We start from the raw sequence: 20,646 nt of genomic DNA, 5'->3' as shown, positions 1-20,646 counted from the left end.
GTTGTACCTCTCCTGACCACCTCCTGCAAAGGAGCCTGGGTTTCTATTTTCTCTGAGTCCCTGGCTGCTAAAGAAACTCTCATGGTGGTGATGGCTACTTGGTGGCTCATTGTAGGAGGGTAACTGGAGGTAGGAATGATGTGTCCTGTGAGTTCATGACCCCCAAAAATAGTGAAGTGGGACTGGGATCCTAGGAGAACATAGAGAAGAGGGAAAGAAACTAAGATGAAGAAAGAAATGGACCTTGCAAAAGATTGGCCTTATCCTGTGAAATTCTGGGATGGGTGCATTTGGTTCTGATTGTTAAGTATACGTTATTTTCAATTAGAAATGTTGTGTACACTGTTTTCCAGGCCTTTTATAATAATTATGTTGAATATTTGACCATACATTGGAAACACCCTCCCTCCAAAAAAGAGTCTTCATTTAAATCAAATGGAAGTGAGCATGAACTCAAAGCAATGCTTATTGAAGAGTGGGGAACTCTATAATTTTCAATAAAGGCATCAGATGGGCAGAAACTTCCCAAACGTGATAGCTGGCAAATGGTGTCCAATTAATCATTAAAAAAGCCCACAGGCCGGGCGTGGTGGTGCATGCCTACAATCCCAGCAGCTCAGGAGGCTGAGGCAGGAGGATCGCAAGTTGAAAGCCAGGCTCAGCAACTTAGGGAGGTCCTAAGCATCTCAGTGAGACTCTGTCTCTAAATAAAATGCAAACAAGGGCTGGGGATGTGGCTTAGTGATCAAGTGCCCCTGAGTTCAATCCCTGGTAAGAAGGAAGAAAGGAAGGCCCACAGATTTGACTTTGTGGTTAAAAGCAAACATCACAAAGCACAATATAAAATTTTAACTAAAAGTGAAATCCTTTTCTCCAGGACAGTTTGTAGCATCAGGTGCACAAGTGACTGGAATGCAGAACCCTCCCACTTTGGGTATTCTGGATGTGGTTTCCACCCCCCACCACCACTCCCCTTTTTTTTGGGGGGGGCACCAAAATGTCTTTGGGCCTACAGCCATCTCTCCCAGAAATTAAGTAATCCATACAGGATTAGGATTAGCTTCTCAACCTACTCAGGGCTAGCTTCTTCCCGTCTTATTCTTTGAAAGATGTGTCAGCCTTTTACACAACCTCATCACTCTCCCAGGCTCCCAGGGCAGCCCATCTGGAAAAGACTTGGAATGATCTAGAGACTTCCCTCATGGCCAGTCCAGATATGGACAGACCTGTCTAGATATGCCCACTCCACATGCCCCAATTTCTCTTTCACTTCTCTTTCCTCTTTCCAGGGTGAAATGGGTCCAAAGGGTGAACCTGGGATAGCAGGACACCGAGGACCCACAGGAAGACCAGGGAAACGTGGCAAGCAGGTAAGGATCTCAGGGTTTGCCACCCCCCTAACTAAGGTCAGCACTTCCTGACCCTCGCTGTGTGGAGAGGCAGGTGGGTCGTGTCAGTCAGAGCTAACCCATAGCCCCAGTCTCCAGGCTCCTCTGGGGTGGTGGGCAGAAGCAGCACCATTTCCAGATACTTCTGGCTTTTCCGGCTAGCCACAGGTCCAGGTAGACAGAATAGGCTGTGCCATGGTTGCTGTTCTCAAGACCAGAAGCAAGAACGGGTCTTCAGTTCATGGGAGCAAGTCCATCTAGACCAAAGCAACTCAGAATGAAAGATAGGGTGTTTTACCCAGAAAATCTGTAACAGCCCACATATTTCCCCACCATTGAAAGGTCCTCCGGGTCTTAAGGACAGGTCGATTTTTCCCTACATGGCCCCCAATTTGTAAGCAATCTTTTTAACTGTGTTTGTAAGGGTTTAGGGAAATAGTTCATTTCCTAGGTCAGCAAGCTCCTACATTAAGCCAGGTGATGTGACAGGAAAAGGAAAGAGTAGGGTACATTTTCACTGGCTGGCTCTAGAGCTATACTGAGGTCCTCAGAAAAACTTCTGGACAGCACTCTTGAGAAGGGCACACCATTACTTTTTTAATTTTCATTTTGTTGGCTCTTTTTAATTTCAAGGCGATTTATTTATTTATTTATTTTGTGGTGCTGGGGATTGAACCCAGGACCTTGTACATGTGAGGCAAGCACTCTATTAACTGAGCTATATCCTCAGCCCTGGCTCTTTTTAATTTCAGAAAGACTTCTTAAATTCAATTTTATTTAAATAATCTTAATTTTAAAATAGATATATGAATGTATATACTTGCACGACTTGCTCTTTAAAGTCAAGGATTGTGAATATGTTCAAAGAAAACATCATTTTGAACATTAGTAAAGTATTTGTTTTACTTTAGTTTTAATTAATAAGTAATTATATACACACAGTTCTGTATGGAGCACACTGTGTGTGTGTGTGTGTGTGTGTGTGTATTGCAGAATGATCAAATCATATCCATCACCTCAAATATTAATTGTTTCTTTGTAGAGATACATTTAGAATCCATTCAGTTTGTTGAGTTTTTCCTTCCTTCTCATTATAAATATAACATGTAGTCATCACAAAAACTTAGAAAATTCAGAAAAATAAGATGAAAATAATCCAAAGACCCAATACTCAAGCATATACATGGTTGGTGGTGATGGTGTGATTTTCAAATATTTCCTTCCAGAATTATTTCTTTTTATAGTTTCAGGTTGTTTGTTTCTTACATATGCAATGTGTAGTTATTTTGTTCTTAATTTTTAACTTAAAATCACAATATGTAGTTTTTCTTGCCCCTGTAGATATCAATTAATGTTTTAAAACATTTTTTTAAATATTTAATTTTTTTTAGTTGGACACAATATCTTTCTTTCTTTATTTATATTTTTATGTGGTGCTGAGGATCAAACCCAGGGCCTCACATGTGCTAGGTGAGCGCTCTATCACTGAGCCACAAACCCAGCCCCTTAAAACATGTTTTAATATCCTTATCATATGTTGGTACATGAGTGAGCATGACAAGAGAGACCTAGCCAGATGAGAAAGAGTCCTGAAAGGTGAACATCTTTAGATTCAACGCTTTTTCCATTCTCCTAATTATTTCCTTAGGCTAGATCTGTGGTCCTCAAACAAACTGTAGTTTAAATCAGAACCACCTGAGCTGGGTATGATGGCGCACAGCTAATAATCCCAACAGCTAAGAGACTGAAGCAGAAGGATCAAGAGTTCAAAGCCAGCCTCAGCAACTTAGGGAGGCGCTAAGCAACTCAGTGAGACCCTGTCTCTAAATAAAATACAAAATAGGGCTGGGGATGGGGCTCAGTGGTCGAGTGCCCCTGAGTTTAATCCCCAGTACAGAAAAAAAAAAGAATCACCTGAGGTGGAGGAGCTATTGAATACAGATTCCCAACCAGGTACAGTGGTGTACTTCAGATTTGCCTCTCATGGTTCTCCATACCTAGGCCTTATTTCCCAGACTGATGCAATCAAACTGGACTAGGCCACCAGCCTGATTTTAGTTTAGTTTTGTTTAAGCTGCCCATTCTTCAATTCAGTTTAGTTTCTAATGTGCAGCTAGGGTTCAGAGTCAGTAACACTATATGAAGATAATCACAGTCTTCTCCAGGTAAATTTAGAAGTGACAGAAGTTCCCATCGGAATAATGCAAACTACATAATATAATTTTTTGAAGTGACAACAGCCAAGTCTCATTTTCAAAGTTTTATGATGACTGGCATGGCCATGGCTTCACCGTGACACCACAGACACTACTTTTCTTAAATCTAGACTCTGAAAAAGAAGAAGAAAATAGGGGAGAAATATTTCATCACTTTCTTCCATACTAATGATTCCCATCCAAAGTATTTTATGTTGGGGTTCCAGACTTCTGTCCTCGAATACTTTTCTTGGACAGTGTTCAACTTTTCCTGGGAGAGTCAAAGCCAGAAAGATTATTTCCTGACCCTGCTGACATTGATTCCATTGGATCACTAGTAAGAGCCAACCCAAAACCACATCTGGGAGCTCAGAGAAGCTAGGGAGTGAGCTCATCCTTTCTAGAAGATGCTATCAACACCCTGAGAGTGCTCCAAGCCCTTGGTGTTGTTCAGTGAGCTGACACTTGAGTGGTGAGCCTTGGTACCTTGCCAGGGGATGTTGTTTTTGTCACAAATTCACTTCCTAGCGTAGAGACCTGTGTCTAGTGTTTATTGGGCCAGCCGGGGTAAGAGCTTCTGGAGGTTGTTGTAATCCATCCAAAACCAGGAACCAAAAATCCAGAGGGGATTTCAGACTGGAATTTCCAAATCAGAAGGATTTGAGAGACCATTTAACCCAAATCTCTTCAAGGAAACTGAGGGACAGGGAGGTGGCATTGCTTGCCCAAGACCCCTCAATGACAGAGTCAATTAAATGCAAAACCAGGATTAGAACTTAGAGTAGGTCCACAGGCTTTTCCCCATGCATCTTCTCCCTATCCCCTTCCTACTCCAGGACTTGCCTATGGGCAGGTTCAAGAAAGCAGCAGCTGACTTTATCATAAAAACCTTCAGTGAAGGAGACACAACAACTTCCTTGAGAGAGAGATCTCCCAGCTTTGTAGCAAATAAGGAATTAAGAAAGCTTTTCCTGGAAAGCTTGGCTCCGTGAGTCCTACTGATAGAAACGTGGCTCATTCTGCGTCAAAGACTCCTTTACGGCTGCTGTCAGAATCAGGAGCACCTCCAGCTCCTTCAAGCTGTGTACTTCCTGTGCTCAGAGCCAGCTGACCTGGCTGTTAGAAAAACAAGCCTTAACTGTGGCTATATTAAGCCAGTGTGACTTCCTTTGCCATTCTCGGCCCCGTCTTGCTTACTGTTTGGAATGCTTCAGCTTGGCCCGCACCTTCAGAATGCCCTCCAAGAGCGTGGATTCGGAAACAAACTGACCTCATGGGTCCCATCTTAAGAGTGTAAGAACTCACCAGGCATTAGTGACAGGGCCCCCAAGGACAAGTCAACAAGGCAGCAGGTCATGTGTCACCTTGTGATTGGAAAGGAGTCCCCGGTATGTGTGTTTCTCAGACTTGGAGAAGATTGTGTTACATCAGGTGGGCAAGCTTGCCAAGGCACAAGTATAGTAGGGAGAGCCAGGCCAAAGATGTCAGGTGACAATCACTGTCCCCATAAGGCCTCGTGCAAGGGTAGTTAGCAAACTGCTCACACAAAGAGCCTATAGCATACACCAGTTCTTGGGGAAAGGGGGGTCAGTTCTAAGAATCCCCTCAGTTCTAAGAGAACTGAGAGCCTGATCTTTGCTCTTGAAACTCCCAGAATAAGCAGCAAAGAGCATACTCCACTCCTAGAGGAATAGCTGTAGCTTTGGGTTATGTCTTTCTTTAAGAAAATCAGGGCAGGCATGTTGATGCACGCCTGTAATCCCAGCTGGAGGATTGCAAATTTCAGGCCAGCTTGGGTGACATAGCAAAATCCTGTCTCAAAACAAGCAATAGAAAGGGATGGGGGTGTAGCTCCATGGTAGAGTGCCCCCTGAGCTCAATCCCCAGCACCAAAAACCAAAACAAAACAAAAAGCAAAATGTTTAAGAAGAAGAAGAAAAAAGAGAAAGAAATCAGGATTTCTTTTACTATGTGATGAAACCAGGCCAATTGCTGGGATAATCATGTGGCTCTATATAGCCCTTCATTATGTGCCAACCACAATTTTCACCTTTGAGATCTTTGTTAGCCAAAAAACAAAACAAAACAAAACAAAACAAAAACACCTGTGTGGATGGATAGTCACTGACCCTACTTTACAGAACACAAAACTGAGGCACAAAACCATATGAGCTACCCAGGGTCCCAAGGTCAAGGTGAAAATTCTAGCTTTATAGAGCAAGATATCTCTCCTGTTTGTGTTGTCGGCTTCTTTCTCCTCCCTCATCTGGTCTGGGGAGGGGAGGTGAGCACTAGATGCCAACCCACAAGGAGGTCAAGCCTCATGAGGACACATGGATGAAATAACCACCCAAATAATATGTACACAGGGATCTGGGATGATTGCCACGAAGGAGAGAGGCCACGTCAGGAGAACCTGTGCCAGGGAGATCCGAGTCCCCCTGAGAAGTCAGGGATAGGTTTGCTGTGACGTTTGAGCTGAGAGCTGAAGGCAGAGGGGGCAGAAGAGGAGTCTGGGCAGAGAGAAGAGTTTTGAGAAGGGGAAATAAGAGTCATAGTGCTCTTGAAGACCAAACAAGAAAAGAAAAATGGAACAAGACTAGCAAGCCTGGCCATGCCCAGTTTCCTAAGCCAAAGGAAGGAGCTGGATCTTTATCCAGAGAGCCACAGGAAGCCAGGGAAATAAACAAACGGTCTTGAGAAGCAAGCAGAAAGCCTGGATTCCAGGCCTAACTTGATATCAGGGGAGTTGCATAAATCCCTGCTCTTTTCTGAGCTTCTGTTTCCTAATCCATCCCAGGGGTTGGGTCGGGTTGGTTCTGTTCAGATGCCATGTGCCATGTTTCTGGGACAGAGCAAGAACCAAGGCCTATAATCTTGCAACTATCACTATATCTCAAATGTCACTTGCCCTGAGTCTTCTAGGAGCTTGGTGGTCCAAGACTTCTGGGCTTGCGTCCTACCCTGAGCTCTTGCTCCTAAGTGCTAGGTGGTCCCTGATTTAGAGACAAATGGGGAAGGAAATTTGCCTTGCCATGTATCCTAACAGGCTGTGCCTTTCTCTCTGTCAGGGACAGAAGGGAGATAGTGGAGTTATGGGCCCACCTGGCAAGCCTGGGCCTTCTGGTCAACCTGGTCGTCCAGGCCCCCCGGGGCCCCCAGGCCCCCCATCTGCAGGTAAGAGTTACATTGCTGGGCTTGATCTACAGGGTGGCACTTCTGGCCAGCCTCCCAGAGAAGGGACAAAGCAATGCTCACAGAGCTCTTCTTCCATTTTCAATTAGAAACGGCTAGAGGTGCTTTAATATATTTATCATTTTTCCACACCTTAGCTTATTCTGAATTTACACCAAGACTCATAAATGCCAGCCAGGTATGGTGGCACTCACCTGTAATCTCAGTGGCTCAGGAGACTGAGAAGGAGGATCATGAGTTCAAAGCCAGCCTCAGTAACTTAGTGAGGCCCTAAGCAACTCAATGAGACCGTGTCTCTAAATAAAATACAAAAAAGGTCTGGGGATGTGGCTCACTGGTTAAGTGCCTCTGGGTTTAATCCCCAATACCCCCCACCAAAAAAAGAGTCATAAATGGCATTCTGGCTTTATTTTAGTATTTTGGAAAACAAACAGAGAAAAGACAGAGGGGGAAACATTACATGAGTGATGTCATTTATACCGCCAGTGAAAAAGGTACATATTTCATCAACTGACACCTTTTCCTAGAAAAATATGTTCTGTGGCTCCAAAATATTCTCTTAAACACGGAAGCAGAGGTGGCATTTTGCACTTTCCTATCTTACACAGGGTTATGAGAGAGGCCTTATTTATTTGCTTTGGAGATGAGATGGGATTAATAAAAAGAAATTTTTTAAAAGTGTATTATTGAAGAGGGCATTGGTACACTGCTACCTTGTTTTGCCTTGTTTGATTTGTTTAGCTAAGACCTTTATGCTATTCCCCTCTCAGCTCAAAGTAAGATCTCTCAAAACCCATCATCCATACAAAGACAGCATCTCTAGGTCCCAGATGACTCCTGACTCTGCCAGGGTTTTGTCTTCATTTACACAAAATGCATCGAAACAATTTTTATTCCAACATTAAAAAAAAAAGAAGAAGAAGACATTTTAGAATTCCACCGTGCACTCCCCTAGTGTTCACGTGAACACATTTGCAGCCACATCATGGGATGGGAGAGAAATGTCATATTTTGTTAGATCCTTAAACCAAATGAAAGTTGACTCTGAGATCCCCACCTGTCAGGGTACCAGAACAATTCAGTTTCAGGCACTGTAGGGGTTCTCTCCACTTCTCCCAACTGCCACAACCAGGTTGGGCAAAGATACTGGTGAATTATGGCCGAAAAATATCAGGGAAGATTCCTTAAGCCTTTGATCAACCCTTGGCCTCTGAAATACCTGTTGTCCACACCTATATTGTCCATAGATACCTGGTGACCTCATGCTGCCCTCATGCCATGCTTGGGTGTCAGAACATTTCCAAGACTGGGAATCCCTACTTCCCAAGGTACACTCACAAGCACTCTTTCTGAGACCTCTTCTCTTCCCCAGGATACAGGGGTCCCCATCACCCCCATGTCTAGGGAAATCCCTCTCTTCGTCTCTCCACCTGTTTCTGTGTTTTTAAGGGAATTAAATTTGAGATGCAGCCCAGGCCATGTGTCCATATGCTACAGTCTGTGTCTGCGAGTTGGCTGGGTGACCTGGATAGGGGTCTTTTCGACTAGTCCTTATCCTCTTTAGTTCTGGTATAGTGTTCCCCGGGAGTCCATGGCCATGAGCTGCCAATCCCAGAGGACAACCTGAGGCCTGCTTTTGCCTTATGAAAGGAACTCTCTTGGACCCTGGAGAGCTTAAATACTCACAAAACTGAGGATCCTGGGGGCACGAGGCTGAGATGCATTTGGGATTTCCTTGGAAAACTGAGACCTTGATGCTCTCGCTGTGTTTTTCTGCCTTTATAAATGGCAGCCCTCGTACGACTTGAATTCCATTTTCCTCTTGTGGTGAGAGCGGGGGACACGGACACCAATGGGACCAGATGACGACTGTCAGCAGTTCCTCAGTTCTCAGTAGTGCTGGAGCATATTCTTATAGTCCCTCTGGGCCCACATGGCCTGACATGCACTCCCGCACCCTCTGCCCATCCAGCAAAATTCTCTGCTTCCTTCAAAGCCCTCTTTTCAATATGTCTTCCTTGGCCCCGACAGTATAGCTGATACATTGCCTTGCTGTTATGGCTCTTCTATTGCTTGCATTTTTTTTTTTTTTTGCAAAAGTATTCTTTCTTCAAGCCAGAGGACAAGTTTCCTGAGGGCAGAGCCTATGGCTGAGTCGCTTTCACAACCCCCCAGGGCACCTGGTAGTTGGGATGGATGGCGGGCGGCCCACCATTACACCTGGCCATCTGGACAGGGCTTAATGGTGACAGCCAGTAGCCAAGCAGGATGTGGGCCATCTCTCTGAATGGACATTCCCTCCCTGTGCCTTCCTTCCATTGAGTTACTTTCTTACTGAGGAGCCTCCCAGAGGGAGTTGAAAAAGTCAAAGTGGGACAATAATCCTGCTCTTTGTAAAAGTCTGTAGGGGGCAGGTGGGGAGAGAAGAGGGGGGAGGAATTTAGAAGAGAGATCCTTATGCCTGAGACCAATTGGATAATCATCCAGAGTTGGAACAGGACCTCCTAGTAATTCCTAAGAGTATTTTTGAGAGTCTGATAGAAGTAGATTTGGACTTGGTGTAATGGAGCACACCTGTAATCCCAGAAGCTCAGGAGGCTGAGGCAGGAGGATCACAAGCTCAAAGCCAGTCTTGGCAACTTAGTGAGACCCTATCTCAAAATAAAAATAAATAAATAAAACGGGCTGGGGAAGTGGCTTAGCAGTTAAGGGCCCTGGTACTAAATATATATATATATTTTTGTTTGTTTGTTTGTTTGTTTGGACCTGCTCTGGCAGGGGGGGGCAGGGGGTAGTTACCTCCACCCAAGATTCTGAAACTCTGCTCCATCTTGACATATCCTTGGGCTCCAGACCACATGATGAATGATCTAGCTAGTCCAGGTCTCCCTTTCTGAGAGAAAGGGAGAAGTGACTTCCACAAGAAGAGAGAAGTGACTTCCACAAAATCACAGAGTTGCCAAGTGGCCACCCTTGTTCACAATCATTCGGTGGCTCCTGGGACCCCCATGCAGCCGCTGGAGATTATCCTGCTGATTCCCCTGCCTTTCCCTTTCTTGTCACCTGCTGCCACCACAGCAGCCAACAGAAGTGGAAGACTCTTGGGGGCAAAGATGAAAGCCGGGCCCAGCGGCTGCAGGGCATGGTGAGGAAGCCAACGTGGGGTAGTTCGGGTCACTGTGCCCTTCGGTTCAGCCTGGCAGGAAACAGGCAGGAGTAACAGATGTCCTCCAACAGCTGGGAGGAAACCGGCAGGGAAACTGCAGTAGTGGCAGCAGGCTCCCTGCCACGTCCTGTCCTGTGGGGAGGTGCCAGCACACGGGAGCAGGGTCGGGGGAGGGGGCAGGGTTGGAGAGGGTAGGAGTTTTTTAATCACCCAAGTTACAGGGAAAGAGAAGTTGGGGAGGGGGAGAGAATACAGGCAAAGTGTCCTTCGGATGCAATTTGTGATGATCGAATTACAAATTAGGCTGGGTCTTTCCTGCACCCAGACAGGGTATAAGTGAATCAGCTTGGTACCTGGGAATTACAGGCTTCCTGAAAGCATCAGTATTCTTGGAGTTTGTCTTCCGAATGGCACAGTGTTAGGTCAAACATGAGTTCAAATCTCAGCCTCACCACTAATCAACTGGCAAATTCCTGACTCTCTCTGAGGGCATGGTTCTGGTGTAGTCCTTGGGGTGGGGGTGGTGGGGAGAGTCACAGAATCTTCTAGAAAGTTGTTCCAATACCACTTTTATATCCCTGCTCACAAAGCATTCCCACCTTATTTTCCCCAAGTGCTTAACTACCCACAATATTCCTAGGCTGAAGCCTCCTTGCCTCCTGCTGTCAGCATTCTAGTCTTGGACAGATCTGTCAATAAGCTCAGGAAGGCTCAGGGAGTCAGGGTCTTTCCCCTGGGGTCTCCTTCTCCAGCTGCAACTGCTTCCTTGTGGTCCTGACCAGACCTGTCCCCTGGGTTCATTTTGTCTCCTGCCCTTCTGGGATCTATGAACTTGACTCCCCTGTTCCTGGCTGCCCCAGAGGCTACACAGCTAAAGCTGTTCTCCAAAGCTCCCAGTTCCCTATATGTATTCTCTTCTCAGTCCCACAGTTTTTTCTTTTCTCTCTTTTGGTTGGATGCCTCCTGCTCTAGCACTTTTCTGGAGGATGACTTCTAGCATTTTCCAGAGGCTGCATCTATTCATTCAATCATCAAACATGCACCACGTTCCTACCAAATGTCAAGCCCTGGTGGATGAGAACACTCACCAGACTTGCCCTTGTGGGGCTTACATTCTAGCGGAGAAGATAATGTTTGATCTAATAAACTTACAATATATAGAATTACCAGTGATAAGTGTTATGAAGAATAGATGAAAGCCAGGCATGGTGGCCCACACCTGTAATCCCAGCAGCTCCGGAGGCTGAGGTAGGAGGATCTCAAGTTCAAAGCCAGCCTCAGCAATTCAGCAAGACTCCAAGCAAGTCAGTGAGACCCTGTCTCTAAATAAAATACAAAAAAGGGCTGGGGATGTGGCTCAGTGGTTAAGTGCCCCTGGGTCCAATCCCCAGTACCCCCCTCCCCCAAAAAATAGATGTAAGGAACAAAGAAATTGTCTCAGTTGAACATGAGAATGTAAAGACTCAAGACAGCTGTCCCTGAGGAAATAATGTTTGACCCCAGATCAGAAGGGAGTTAGGAAGCACCTAGGGCCAGAGAGGGAGGGAGGGATGAGGAGGGAGAGGGTCTGGGGGTGGGGTGAATAGCCTGTGCAAATACAGTTTCCCTGTACCAGCTGTTTCTTGGTCCTGGTGTACACTGGAACCATCTTGAGAGCTTTTAAAATTATGGGTGGCTCAGTGGTAAAGTGGTTACTTAGCATGCATGAACCTAGTGCCATGAGGCACATTGTGTTCAACCCCCAGTACTGAAAAATATATGTGTTTGTGTTTGTGTTAATTTCTATTCTTAGAAGTCTTTGTAGAGCTGCTGTGGGTGTGGCCTGAACATCAGGGTCTTTAAAAACCAAGGTGAGTTGGGCACAGTGGTGCACGCCTGTAATCCCATAGCTTGGGAGGATGAGGCTGGAGGATTGCAAGTTCAAAGCCAGCCTCAACAATTTAGCAAGGCCATAAGCAACTCAGTGAGACTCTGCCTCCAAATAAAATATAAATATAAAATATAAAAAAGAAGCTGGGGATGTGACTCAGTGGTTAAGTGCCCCTGGGTTCAATCCCCAGTACAAAAAAAAAAACAAACAAAAAAAAAAACATGAAATCAGGCATCGTGGTAGGTGCAGGAGGCCTAGGTGGGAGAGTCACTTATGTTCAGAAGTTCCAGACCAGTCCTGGCAACATAGTTAAAACCTGTCTCAAAAAAAAAAAAAAAAAAAATCTTTTCAGGGTATGTCCTGACTTCTCAGTACAAATGTTCCATTTTCTTCCAGGGGAAACAAACCCACATTCAGAAATTCCTATGTAATCATCTTATATAAAAGAGGACAATTAACATGTAGTGCACATCTTTAACCCTAGCTACTTGGGAGGCTGAAGCAGGAAGATGACAAGTTCAAGGCCAACCTGGGCAACTTAGCAAGACCCTGTCTCAAAATAAAATTACAAAGGACTGGGGATATAGCTCAGTGGTAGAGTGTTTGCCTAGCATGCATGATGCCCTGGGTTCAATCTCCAATGCTTCCAAAATAAATTGGAAGAAGAAAATTAAAAAGCAATAAAAGTTATCCATCTATAAAAAATAACATGTTCATCTTTAAGAAGTTCCCTATAAATAATAGTCTAAACAAATAGTTCACTGTTTTTCTCCAACAAAGAAATCCTTGGTTACACAGTAGCTGTCTTTTGGTTCAGCCTCTAAGTATCACTGTCAGGGCCCTAGATCCCAAGAGCCCCTTGTCTTTCCTGTATATTGGCTTCTCATCCTTGTTACTTCATGGTTGCAATATGGCTGCTTCAAGTTATCTTGTCTGTCTTCAAGACAGGAATAAGAGAGAAGGTATATCTCTCAGCAGCCCTTTTTTCTCCTTTGCATCTTGGATCAAAATCATCCCTTTGAACTTCTCTCTCAGGCCCACCCTGAAATGCTTTGGATTTCAACCTCCTTTCTGTTGTTTAGGTTGCTCATATCTTCCTGGGTTGTTCAGTTTTCTCTTTCTTGGCTCTAGTAACATAACAATCTATTGCTTCCTAGGACAACTTGTAATGGGACCCAAAGGGGAGCGAGGATATCCTGGGCCCCCAGGAAGATGTCTTTGTGGACCCTCTGTGAATGTGAATAACCCTTCCTACGGGGAATCCATGTATGGGCCCAGCTCCCTGCGAGTTCCTGTGGTAAGGCTTCTGGGTAAAGTCTGGGAGGTTGTCCATGAGAACCTGATCCTCTCAGGGCCTGCAAAATCCTTTTAGTAAATTTTTTTTCCCCCATTACACTGGGCACTCACTCATAGGGAATCACAAAATAACAGAAAATCGAAAGAAGAAAACCGTATTTTCCATTTTGTTATTGGACCATTTGGGGGTATTTTCTTTGCTTTAAAAAAATAATGGCTTTGAGGCCAGACACAGTGGCTCAGGAGGCTGAGGCAGGAGGATTGCGAGTTCAAAGCCAGCCTCAGCATTCTAGTGAGGCCCTATGCCACTCAGTGAGACCCTGCCTCAAAATAAAAAAATAAAAAAGGGCTGAGGATGTGGCTCAGTGGTTCAGTGCCCCTGGGTTCAGTACCCAGCACCAATAAATAAGTAAACAAACAAAATAGCTTTGATATGGTTCAGATTATATTGTACAAAAATGTTCTGCTCTAGTTCTCAGTTGAAGTCCCACATTTTCATACTCTATATAAATATCATTCTTATAAAACATTTCAAATAAATACAAAAGCAGAAAAAAACAATGTAACAAATCCCAGGAAATAAGGATCAACTCATGGCCATCCACATTTCCTTGTTTTCTCTTTATACCTACTCTCAAATACCTACCCTTGGATGATGATGTTGATTATTATTATTATTTATTATTAATTACTTTTTTTTTTTGTACCAGGGATTGAACCCAGGGGCACTTAACCACTCAGCCCCATCCCCAGCCTTATTTGTATTTTATTTAGAGACAGGGTCTCACTGAGTTGTTTAGAGCGTTACTAATTTGCTGAGGCTGGCTTTGAACTCACCATCCTCCTGCCTCAGCCTCCGGAGCTGCTGGGATTACAGGCGTGCGCCACCACACTCAGCCCCTTGGATCATTTTGAAGTGAATGGATATCCATTGATGCGCACTCACCCCTCCATCATGTCACTGGGCTGTGATTTATTTAACCAGTGCCACTGATAGGGTGCTCCTGACCTTTTCACTAATGAAAATAATACTGCAATGAGCATCTTTGGTTATGATCATTTTGTTAAGCATCATTTCCAGATGTGGAACTGCTTAACTATATAGGCCATCACCTCTTCATCTGAGTCTTGGGAACATCTAAAAAGGTTAAATCATGGCATTTATTCTAATTTCAAACTCAGACATTAGGAACTGGATTGGGAATGGGACATTCCTCCGGAGTCAGAAGGAATACGACAGCGGGCTGCACAGCCCCCTTCCCATGGCCAACCAGCCATGCACAGAGATTCTGTTTGCTCCTCCAGCTCTTCCTGGCCCCCTGGAGAAGTGTTTCCTGGAATCCTCACCAGTGTGTTCTCTGGCAGATTTTTGTGGTCAACAACCAGGAGGAACTCGAGAGGCTGAACACTCAGAACGCCATTGCCTTCCGCAGAGACCAGAGATCTCTGTACTTCAAGGACAGCCTTGGCTGGCTTCCCATCCAGGTACCCCAAAGCAGACCCCTCAGGACACCCCCCAACTCAGGACAGGTAAAACATCCATTAAAGGAAGGACCTAGACAGAGCTCCTGCAGTCTGTCTCCACGACAGTCCTTCCCTGAGCATCCCTGTGTTTTCCCATTCCCCATCAAAGCTCCGCTCTGAGGCAAGAGCCCCCAACCCTGTCCAGTCCCTGTACCCCCAGAATGCTACCTCATTAGAGCTGCCAGAGTTCAGGGCAAGCAACGGGAAGAGGACCTTCCCCACCTCCAGGAGGAAGCTAAGGAATGCCCCTGCCATGGTCCCTGCACCCAGAGCATCTGTCCCCAGTGTACTGACCTCCCTGCCCAATGGCTGCCTGGGTGTGCCACCCCATGGTTAATGTTGTGTGTTTCTTTGGCCAGCTGACCCCTTTCTACCCTGTGGATTCCACTATAGACCAGCGTGGCACCTGTGGGGATGGGGTTCTGCAGCCTGGGGAGGAGTGTGACGACGGGAACCAGGACATGGGTGACGACTGCATCAGTGAGTGGGGGCCCCGCCCAGGAGGACCTGAGACCAGGAAAGCCAGGGGGTGGGGGTCAAGGCCAGCCCTGGATACTAGCTGCAGCAGTTTGGGACAATTCTAGAGATAGAGAGGGTATGTATGGACTGCCTCGGGGACCTCCCTCCTGATTTCAGGCCAAATGTTGATTCTTCCGCTACCTGAGCTCAGTGTTATCAAGGTCTTGCTCCCAGAGAGGACTTCCTTGCCCCGGGCTTTCTCCCAATCTTACTCCTTGGCAAAAACCACAAAAAGATAAAGGTACAGCTGGGCGTGGTGGTGCAGGTCTGTAATCCCAGCAGCTGGGGAGTCTGAGGCAGGAGGATTGTGAGTTCAAAGCCAGCCTCCGCAAAAGCAAGGCATTAAGCAACTCTGTGTGACCCTGTCTCTAAGTAAAATACAAAATAGGGCTGGGGATGTGGCTCAGTGGTTAAGCACCCCTGGGTTCAATCCCTGGTACCAAAAAATAATAAAATAAAATAAAATAAAAATAAAGGTGGTGGTCTTTCACTTTGTATGCAGAAGTGAGAGGTCCTAGGGAGTCAGCCATGGATTTAAAAGAGGATCCCTTGCCTGGGCAGAGCTCCAGTAGGAAACTGGGCCATCCAGAGCCACTGTCAGGTTTATGGGATGGCCCTGAGCATGGGAACTCTAGGGTTTGTTTTTATTTATTTCACTTTATTTTTTAAAATCAAGCAACAAAAGAGGGTTGAGGTAGCTAGCATGGTTTTCCAAGGCAGAACAGAGTTTGAACGCAGGTTCGGATTGCTCCTGAGCTCAGAGAGGAGGCCACACTCAGTGATGATGGGCCACGTGCAGCTGTCAACTTCATTTCCTCTGCTGAGAGGGGCATAAGGTGCTGACGGGTCAAACCTTAAGAGATTCTGTGAGTCGAGGTATTCGTGGTTTGTCCCTATGCAGTAAGAGTCTGGCAGGCATTCATTGAATCCCTTCGTGACTTGGTTTGCTTGGGGACAGACCTGGGGCATGAGGATATAAAGTTGTGGTCCTGGCCCTCAGGAAGCTCAGGGGAGGGACGACAGCATAGAGTGGTGAAGGTGCACCGAGGGGCGGGTACAGAGGAGGGGATGCTGCCAGTCTCTCCTTGTGGCTGCACTGTCCCCTGACAACCCCAGGATGTCAGCTCCGAGGGTGCTGGCTTTGCCTGGAGTCCCTTCTGCCTCTGAACAGATTGGTTCTCAAGCCCTTGCAGTGCTCTGGGGGGGGGGGACCTTTGAGGCAAGCCTGTCACACCCTGCCCTTTCTCAGGGCTACACTTCCTGTGTCCCCTCAGGTTGTCACCGGGCCTACTGTGGAGATGGTCACCGGCACGAGGGCGTGGAGGACTGTGACGGCTCCGACTTTGGCTACCTGACATGCGAGACCTATCTCCCTGGGTAGGGAAGGCTTTACCCTGGTTTTGTTTGTTTTTACCGGGAATTGAACCCAGGGACACTTTACCACTGAGCTACATCCCCCAACCCCTTTTAATATTTTATTTAGAGACAGTTGCTTAGTCTCTCACTAAGTTGCTGAGCCTGGCTTTGAATTTGCAATCCTCCTGCCTCAGCCTCCAGAGCTGCTGGGATTACAGGCGTGCACCACCGCACCTGGCTTTATGTGCTATTAAGACAAACTTCCTCCTGCCTTGACCTCCCCTCCTTCACCCACCTTTCCTGCACACATATTTTTTAAGTGCCTCTCATGTTTCTGGTCCTTTCTAGGCACGGAGGTGAGGCGATGAATAACACAGTACATGGTCCCGACTCACCTGGAGCTTTCTGTTCAATGGGGAGACAGGCAATCAGCACCCAATGTCCATACTTCCTCTCAGTCAGAGCAGCCTGCAGGCCCTGAAGCTGAGCCAGGGCAGACACAGTCACCAGCTCTATCCTGGGTCCAGAGAGAATCCCTAAGTCAGCTGGTAATCCCTGGTGGTTACTATGGCCACATCCATCTCCTGGGCGGGCAGTGGCCTTGGGGGGAAGCCCAATGGAAGGTAGAAATGCCAGGGGATTTCCAAGTATCTACTTATCAATACAACCAAAATTCCCTGGAATAATCTGCCTTTGGGTGCAGGCCTTTGCACCCAAGTGAAATCAGGCCAACATTGATATCTAATTTTGCTAATTTATGGCACCTCCAAGAAAATATTCCCTTCAAGGACCCTGATAGTTATTTCTGAGACTCTCCATCAGTTTTTCTCAATGCTCAGTACAAGTGCAGTAGTGTCTTGGCCTCTACATTGACATCTCCCAAGCCACCTGAGGGCCACTGGCCCTGTGAGGTGCTGATTCCCTGTCCAGAATGTAGCCTTCTGGTGCAGAACCAGAACTGTAGAATGTTCTAGAGAAAATAGAGAGACCATTCCCTCCCCCCCAATCCACGTTCTGGTCTTCCCTGTGCTCCAGAGTGGATCCACTTTTCCTTAGATTTCTTAGATCCCTTGTGAATCCGATCTCTTCAGCTTTTACCTCCAGTCCTTTTCATCTTATAGGTTTGGGCTCAGGCCCTCAGCAGGGCTGGGGAACAGACACCATGTCTGTCTCTCTATTGCCTCCGTTCTTCTCTCTTTCAAGGGGGTCTCCTTAACACCACCCTCCAAACACATACCAGCATAGTCAACCAGGTCAGGGGAATTACACATGTATTGTCACCCCCGGCCTGCAAGCCTTGGCCAGGACCTCACTACAAATATGTGTCTGTGTACAATGCCTACTTCCTGAAACAAGGAAGGCTTCTAATAGGCACCTGCCAGAAAATTGGCAGGGCTGAGCTATTTGATGGCTCCGTGGAGACAATTAAGGGTAGACAATAAGGCCGCACTTGGTGGCACAACGCCTGTAATCCCAGAGGCTGGGAAAGCTGATGCAAGAGGATCTCAAGTTCAAAGCCAGTCTCAGCAACTCATCAAGGCCTGGTCTCTAAATAAAATGAAAAAAAGGGCTGTGGATGTGGCTCAGTGGTTAAGCACCCCTGGGTTCAATCCTGGTACCCTCCTCCACTAAAAAAAAAAAATGCAGACTTTCAGACATGGAGTTCAGGTGGAGCAGAGCCCAGGGTACTGTGGCTATTTCCCTCATCCCTAGAAGCCTCAGAGGGATAGTTCTGAATGTATGTATCATGTATAAGACAATGTGTTGGGATTATCACTTGGTTTTACAGAGGTATAGACTGCCCTGTCCAATATGGCATCCCTCAAAAATGTGGCTATTCAAGGGTAAAATAGTTAGAATTAGGCCGGGTGTGATGGTGCACGCCTGTAATCCCAGCAGTTCGGGAGGCTGAAGCAGGAGGATCTCAAGTTCAAAGCCAGCCTCAGCAACTTAGTGAGGTGCTAAGCAACTCAGTGAGACCCTGTCTCTAAACAAAATACAAAGTAGGACTGGGGATGTGGCTCAGCGATCGAGTGCCCCTGAATTCAATCCCCAGTAAAAATAAAATAAAATAAAGGGCTGGGTATGTGGTTCAATGGTTAAGCACCTCTGGGGTCAATCCCTGGTACCAAATTAAGTTTTAAATTCAGTTTGGTCACAGCAGCCATCTCTTAAGAACTCAATAGCCACATCTGGCCAGTACAGGCATTTTGGACGTGTGTATCTTCAGTACCATGGGCCTCATGAATGGCACTGGGACCCCTTCATGACTTGAGGATGCTTGTCCTGCCACCCTAGTCGCTCAGATGAGGCTCAAGGCAAAAAAAAAAAAAAAGTCCAGAGACCCGACTCAACTCCTCCAATCCCTGCAACCCAAAGAAAAATGGAAATATTTTCATAGAAACCCTGGCCTTTGGTACAGTGGCGAAGGAGCTGCTTTTTGAGGTAGCCTTCTAGAACACAGCTTTGCTCTCAGAGCTGGGCAGGAGCTTGCCTGCCCACTGTCCCGTGTCTGCCCTGACCTGTGTCTTTGCCTTCCTCAGGTCATATGGAGACCTGCGGTGCACCCAGTACTGTTACATCGACTCCACACCCTGCCGCTACTTCACATGAGGGGCGTGAGGAACAGGTGGGCTGCAGCCCACAGAACTGGCAGCAGCTTCCTCAACCCCTGTCAAGTTGGCCTTGCGCTCTCCTGGGCCAGTGTCCACCAACTTTTGTGTGACAAAAACAAGGATGAATTCTCGCTGCTAAGACATGTTTTTGACTCTGTCTGACTGGAAGAATTTAGGACCACTGCATCCTGTCTTAATCCAAAGTACCAGAAAACTTTCTACATGCCCACCCTGGGAACTGTTCCCTGCCTCTACCATCTGGCCTAAGAGACAGCTAAAAAGCCTTTTCTCTTCTGGATTGTCGTTGGCACAGGCCGTGGACTTGGCTTAGCACTGTTAGACTCATGTAAACCTGCAGGGCTGTTTTAGTTTGTTGGGAGCTGATTTGGGAAGTCTAGTGTATAGGCTTCTTGGTCTCTTGGACCTCCAGACACACAGGTGTTCTTAGCTGGGCAGACAGTTGTCAGGTCTCTCAAAGGCCTGAGAACCACACAGCAGTGAAGTGGACATGTTCTCTCAATGTGGCTCACAGCTTTGGACCCCGCCAGGGACTCTTCATCTGGTCAGAGGACAACCCGGCTTCATGTGGAAATGGCTCCCCCAGGAAGAGACCCAACTGTGAAAAAGTACTGAGAATGCCACAAAACCCATGCTCACCTTTGCACTGCCCACTCAGGAAATGACCCCTGAGCAGAGGGTGGAGGCTCAGCTGAGTCACTTGCCTGCAAACAACAGCAGAGCAGTGGCCTCTCTCTTCTTGATGTTTCCCACAGCGGGATTCTTAAGAGTTTCAAAATCCCTGCCGCCATCTTGATCTTGTGGCTTTCTGTACTTTGACCTCTGTCTTGCAAGGAGTGCCCCTCATTTCCATGGAGGAGACTCACTCCATAACTCCACACACCTGGGAAGATGTTGGTGTTTCCGTGTCCTTAGGCATATACAGTCCTGGCCTTCCCCATCTAGGGTCCCATTGCAAGGACACTCTCAGCAGACTGTTTCTATCCTGAGGTGCATCTCCTCACTTCCTGCTGACTCTTGGGGTTCCCTTTGACTCCCCTTTTGTAACTGCATTGTGCACATCCTTGTCCTCCTGTCTGTGTGCCTGCACTCTTCACTTTTCTATAGAATCCTTAGTCCTGCCTGTCTGTGATCCACTTCTCATGGCTGTATTTCCTGAAGAGGGCTTGGGTTTATCAGGGAAAGACATCACCAGGATTTCCCCTCTTATTTCCAGAAGGAGGGACACACCCCACACCCTGAGCTTTTGTACAAAGCTTTTCAATGAACCTGAGTCTTAAGGATTCAGCAAGCAGAAACTGTGGCCCAGCAGGTCATCTGGGTGGTCTGTGGTGACACTATCCCAAAGATGGTGTCCTCCAAGGCAGGAGCATTGATCAGCTAGTTCCCTGGGTCTCTGGGACAAGTCTTGGGGGTGGGGAGGAGGGGGAATGTTGCTTGCATGGACATCCTGGGACTTCCAGATGAGAGATCAAGAAATAAAGGCATGACGGGTGTGGTGGCA

The 20,646-nt window shown here is 46.6% G+C and overlaps 1 protein-coding gene across 3 annotated transcripts in view; it reads left to right on the top strand.

Moving 5' to 3' along the window:
* Positions 1 to 20,646, top strand: part of Colq (collagen like tail subunit of asymmetric acetylcholinesterase) — a 60,658-nt gene extending 40,012 nt beyond the window's left edge. For all 3 annotated transcript variants that reach the window (XM_015494472.2, XM_048801173.1, XM_048801172.1), the window contains exons 11-17: positions 1,290 to 1,370; positions 6,655 to 6,760; positions 12,972 to 13,111; positions 14,476 to 14,595; positions 14,994 to 15,114; positions 16,428 to 16,530; positions 19,053 to 20,646. In XM_015494472.2, the coding sequence (XP_015349958.1) occupies positions 1,290 to 1,370; positions 6,655 to 6,760; positions 12,972 to 13,111; positions 14,476 to 14,595; positions 14,994 to 15,114; positions 16,428 to 16,530; positions 19,053 to 19,122 (741 nt within the window). In that variant the 3' untranslated portion in view covers positions 19,123 to 20,646. The remainder of the gene's footprint in view (positions 1 to 1,289; positions 1,371 to 6,654; positions 6,761 to 12,971; positions 13,112 to 14,475; positions 14,596 to 14,993; positions 15,115 to 16,427; positions 16,531 to 19,052) is intronic.

This window comes from Marmota marmota, unplaced genomic scaffold (assembly GCF_001458135.2).
Source record: "Marmota marmota marmota unplaced genomic scaffold, marMar, whole genome shotgun sequence".
NCBI classification, from domain to species: Eukaryota; Metazoa; Chordata; class Mammalia; order Rodentia; family Sciuridae; genus Marmota; species Marmota marmota.
This window is presented reverse-complemented; position numbering and strand designations above follow the sequence as displayed.